The sequence below is a fragment of the Mus pahari genome, chromosome 1, assembly GCF_900095145.1.
Source record: "Mus pahari chromosome 1, PAHARI_EIJ_v1.1, whole genome shotgun sequence".
In the NCBI taxonomy this organism is placed as follows: domain Eukaryota; kingdom Metazoa; phylum Chordata; class Mammalia; order Rodentia; family Muridae; genus Mus; species Mus pahari.
The window spans coordinates 24,354,647-24,360,399 of record NC_034590.1 but is presented as its reverse complement, the minus strand read 5'-3'; the positions used below and the strand labels follow the sequence as shown (position 1 = coordinate 24,360,399).

General features: G+C 37.5%; 1 protein-coding gene across 3 annotated transcripts in view; it reads right to left on the bottom strand.

Moving 5' to 3' along the window:
• Window positions 1-5,753, bottom strand: part of Gas2 (growth arrest specific 2) — a 141,214-nt gene that overhangs the window by 99,170 nt on the left and 36,291 nt on the right. For all 3 annotated transcript variants that reach the window (XM_021197967.2, XM_021197949.2, XM_021197957.2), the window contains one exon: window positions 4,855-4,976. In XM_021197967.2, coding sequence (XP_021053626.1) covers window positions 4,855-4,976 — 122 coding nt within the window. The remainder of the gene's footprint in view (window positions 1-4,854; window positions 4,977-5,753) is intronic.

The window sequence follows — 5,753 nt, the reverse complement described above, 5'->3', positions numbered from 1 at the left end:
AACCTTAAATCCTGTGATATTCACACTGATATGACTAGTAAACTTGTTATATTATGATACATATACTAATTAAGTCAAATTTTACATTAAACTGCTATAGATTTGGCTCAAATATATCATATATCTACAACATGATTCTGTTGATTTTATTGCAACCCTACTATGTGAGAAAATTACCATCAAGCAAAGTCAAAATTGCTAACATCCTAGACAAGCTGGTTCTAACCTGAACCTATTAATGTTCTGAGAAGGGAATTACAGAATACAATTTCTTCATGAGCAGAGTGTCTAAGCAAACCAAAGCAGGTATGAAAAGTTCTCAGTCTATTCAGAAACATTAAATCTGTAAATTGCCTATGATATCAAAACTTGCTTTCAAGTATTAAGAGCATGAAATAACTCGTAACACAAATACGCTCACATGCATTCTTAAAACAAGAACATAGCAGATTTCATGCACTTGCTCAAACATGCCTACACAGCTGTAAAACTGTGTAAACAATTAATCTGAAAAAGTAAATAAAAATAATACTTGAAAAATGAAAAGATGGAATTAAAGAGGAGAAGAAATCACCAAGGGCTTCCTGGCGTGCTCTCATTCATTAATTCTGAGGAGAAGCTGACCAGGTCATCTATTGTCACTGTCATTGTTACTAAATTCAGTAAGAAATGTAGAATAGTCACCATACACAAAGATACACATACACACAGACATACACACACACACATGCACACACACACAAATATTCACACAGAAAGATATATACATAGCATACACACAGACATATACAGACACAATAGATACACTGATATATACATTATACATACATGTACACACATACAAACACATACAGTAACATACACATGTATGTACACACACATACAAAACCATAAACATACACAGACACTAAACACACACATACACAGTACACATACAAACACAGTCATGCAAACATATATGAGACAAAACATACACACAAATACAAATATATATACAGGCACATATATGTAAACAGAAACAAACAAAGACACACAGTGACACACACATATATGCACACACTCATATACAAACATATACAAACAGAAACACACATTGGCACACAGAGACACATACACTCATACACTTAGACATAGACATGCACACACACATACAGACTCATTTTTACATGCAGATATACAAACACATGCACACACACAGGACATACAGAGAGACATAGCACTAACAAACAGAAGAGACATAATGCAGTAGTACAATTATTACTTATGGTTATAATATATCATATATGCTATATATATTTTATATATATTGCTAAAACTCATATTTTAGTAAATTATCCTTTAATATAGACTTTGAATGAATAGTAACAGTGTTGTACAACCTTTTTTGTTTGTTTGTTTGTTTGTTTTTCGAGACAGGGTTTCTCTGTGTAGCCCTGGCTGTCTTGGAACTCACTCTGAAGACTAGGCTGGCCTTGAACTCGGAAATCCGCCTGCCTCTGCCTCCTAAGTGCTGGGATTACAGGCGTGCACCACCACTACCTGGCCTAGTGTTGTACAACCTTAAGCAATGTCCTTCCCTCTCGTCCCTCTTTCCCTCCCTGTTCCCTTCCTCTCTCTGGGATAAAGTCTAATGTAGGTCATGCTGGCCTTGAACTCTGTACACAACACGGATGCCCATGAACACTTATCCTCTTGCCTCCATTTGTCAAGTGCTGGGATGGCAGATGTGCACTCGCGTGCCCCAGCCCTCCTATGTGTCAGTTTACACTATGGGGAGTTTACACTACTGAACTGAAAGTCAGTTTGACAAAAATATATTTATGAATAATAACAGCCACTGTGATAATAACCATTTTGATTTTCAGCTTTTGAAAATGCTGTATTATTCACACAGCAAAGTATATGATATTTTGACTTCAGAAGCCATTGTGAAATATATAAATTCTGTCAAAGACATAAAAGAAAACTCAGCCAAAGCTACTGTGCTAAATGGACTCAGATTAATTTGGGCATTTGAGCACCAGAAAGGAAGCAATACTACATTTTAATCGTCTCTTTAAAAATCAGAGTTATATTTTTAGACTAAATTAAATTTGTCACAGCCACAGTAAAATTTTACATCATATTTAACTAAAAAGACTGGAATTAAGAAAATGCAGATTTTATAAAATCTCACTGTAGTTATTGTGAACTTGTAAGAATATTAATTTTTTTTATTTTTGATATAGTTTTATTATAGAAGCAGAAGCTTTAGAGAAAACAGTTGTAAAGTTCTTGGTCTCCGCAGTCCCCACAGTGTCTGAGCACTACCATGAAGACCAGGGCGAATATAGATGTGGTCGCAGAGGCTGTTACACTAAGTATGGATATTTACAAAGCACTAATTTTCTCCTACTTAATTGAATATATTCACCTAGGGTCTGTTAACCCTCGTTCATGTAGGGAAGGGATGTAGATGGAGTGACATGCACAGTTTTATGAAAACCTACTTTAAAATGATAATGGCCACAATAATAGTAATCACTTTGATTTTCAACTTTTGAAATGATGCACTGTTCACACAGCAACATATACACTACTTATCCAGAGCTCTTAATTACTATGTTATAAGTAATTAGTACTAATTCCAAATTAGAGGCAAAAACTAAGCATCAGACACAGCCAATTAACACTTAGCACAAGCCTACCTCTCGCCTCACCATTGCATAATTACAACTGTGTGGATCTTTGCTTCTGGCTTGGAAAGACATCTTCTGAAACAAGCAAAACAACAGAACTATACAGTATTCTTAGCAAGGTGGTTTTCCTCTATGTCATCCTGACCTTGGGCTTTGCTCTTTCTATTCCTAACAACAATAAAAGTACATGTTAGTGACATCTGAAAATAGTCTAGTGACAATGCCATTTTTCTTTTTGCTAATTGCTTTGAAGTTTCCGTACAAACTGCCCTTCTCTCAGGATAGTACTTCTCTTTGCTAAACTAAATGAAGGTCTGTCCTATTACAGTGAAATGATGGCCTAAGGACAAGTATCTGCTGGTAAGCATTATATGAAGCACTTGCCACACTGCAGCAAGGGCATCAAGAACTAGACTTGGAAGGGTGTGTGCTCCATCGTTGGCAGCTGCTTTCCAGCCAGAGTAGCTGTACAAATCCTTTCAATCCTTCCCAAGGATCTTCAACCTTCCAATCGAGGGAGAAAATGTAAAAAAGAAACTGCGTGAACATGCAGCACAGAGCATGGGTCTCCTGGGGAGCTTTTGAGAAATGTGTCCAGGAAGCATCGCATAGGGAAGCAGGCTGCAGGTCAGGCAGAGATTCCAGTCTATTTCTTAACAATAGCCACATGCTACTCGTGGTAACAGAGTTTGGAAGGCACTGCGTTAACTGACAGGATCACAGAACTGCTTTGAAGAAAAACAACTGAGCCTCAGAGTTGGTGGAGTATGCAATAACATGAACACTGTCATTAAATTAAAAAATGCCATAGTGAAATCCATTGGTATACATAATCAACATATACTAATACAAATTTAAAAGATAACCCTAAACAATAAAGATATATTTACATATGTATAAAAGTGGCTGATGATAAGCACACATATGCCCTGTACCTCTGTCCTACCACAGGTTCAGGAAGCATTTATAATCTATGTACGTGGCTTCCCCTTTTAAGCTGTCTTCAACATCTTTTAAACCTTCTTTTTTCTTCTTTCCCTTACATATTAAAAATTAGAAAAACTATTTTCTATCTTGTTTCTCAAAATTACTGAGTATGGTATTTTCCCATACTCAGCTGGTGACAACTAGAAAGATTAGAATAAGAGCCCAAAAGAAATAATTTGCCTAAAGTTACATAGATCAATGACACTATTTACTAAAACACACAAAAATAACACTCCAGATACAATGCATTACACTATATTACACCAGTATTCTGACAACTACTTTTGGAAAGAATATCTATTCTGTAAACCTTTGTGCTTGATGTATTTCATTGCCCAGTGACACAGTTACATCTGTTTTGTTTTTCAATAGTGTTTCAGATGTAGCCAGTTTATAGACAATGATCTCCTAGAACAGCATCAGTTTTCTATAAGCTTTCACTTAACTACACTTATTGAAAGGAGTATGTAACTCATATAATTAAAAAGGAGATAACATATTTCTTAATTACAAACTAGCTTCAGTGCTCGGTTATTACTGCAGACCTTCATGCATCCATTCACACTCAGTTCTCATGTAGAACCCTAGTTGTAAGTCACTACAGAAGTACCTGTTTTTGGTAGGGCTGTCTGCACAGAGACCACAGCTACAGGGGTACCTGTGTTTAACAAGTGTCTTCTGCATGGGGACCCTCCACACAGGAGTGTCCATCTCTTAACAATATCTGCTGCATAGAGACAATCACTGCAGGTGTATGTGACCCTCCGGATTGTCTTCTGCATGGGGACCATACACACAGCAATACCTGCCTCTCAGCAGTGCCTTCGGCATGGGAACTTTCCACACAGGAGTATCTGCCTCACAGCAATGACTTCTGCATTGGGTCTTTCTACACAGAAGTACCCATCTCTCGAAGTGCCTTCTGCATGAAAACTTTCCACAGAGGAATAACCATCTTTCACCAGTGTCTTCTGCACTGGTGAACCTCCATACAGGAGCATCCATTTCTCAAAAGCATCTTCTGGATGGAGACCATCCACACAGGAGTATGTGCCACTCACTCATCAGTGCATTCTGCCTGGGGAGCATCCACACAGGAGTACTCAACTCTCAGCAGTATCTTCTGCATGGGGACCCTCCCCACAGGAGTACCTGACTCTCAGCAGTGCCTTCTCTATGAAGACTTTACCTTGGCAGGCTTGTTGGCATCCATGCTCTCTTTGAATTTCTCCTGCACAGTTGCTGCAAGCTGACAGAGCAAGGCACCATTATCCAACTTCTCCATGAAGGTTTCTGCTGTTATCTCTTTCCCTAAAAGAACACAAAAGAGAATTACAAAAACATTTTCTTTCCCTGGCACAGATATCAGATTCACACTAAAGAACATTATTTCATTAGAAGTGTCTTCTATTCATTCTCAATGAATTCACTGAAATGGCCACAAGCTTGGTTTCTTTAGCATTTTATCTTTTCATTTCATGGTTGGAACCTCAATACTTTATATGCATCCTAACTGTCCAAAAATTGTATTTCATTTTAATTTAACAAGGATATCTTGGATAAAACATTCCTACCACTTAGCAACCAGGGAAAATGAAAACAGATCAATGAAACTCAAAGAACTAGCCTTCACAGAGATTCTATATTAACATAAATAACAAAACAAAATGTATTAGATATAAATGTATGTGATCTCTTTGCATGTAAAGAGATCTCATCCTTGGCAGCCCCCTCAATTATTTTGGCCTGCAAAGTAGAACAGGTATGTCTTATATCATTATCTAATTATAACAACAGCTCAATTGCTACAGTACATGTCTAGCCCTAGCGACGCATATGAAAACCCGCATGTAGTGGCACACAACCACAGTCAAAGCAGTCCATCAGAGAAGGCAGGAGAATCAGTAGCTCGAGGTCATCCTTGGCTACATTTCAAGCTAAAGGCCAGCCTGGGACACAAGGGTCCCTACTAAAAAATAACATGGACAACAATAACAACAAAATCAAAACAAAAAAATGATTTTGTTTTGATGGCTTGACTGTAAAGTGTTTGATATGCAAGCATGAGGACCTGAGTTCAGAGTCCTA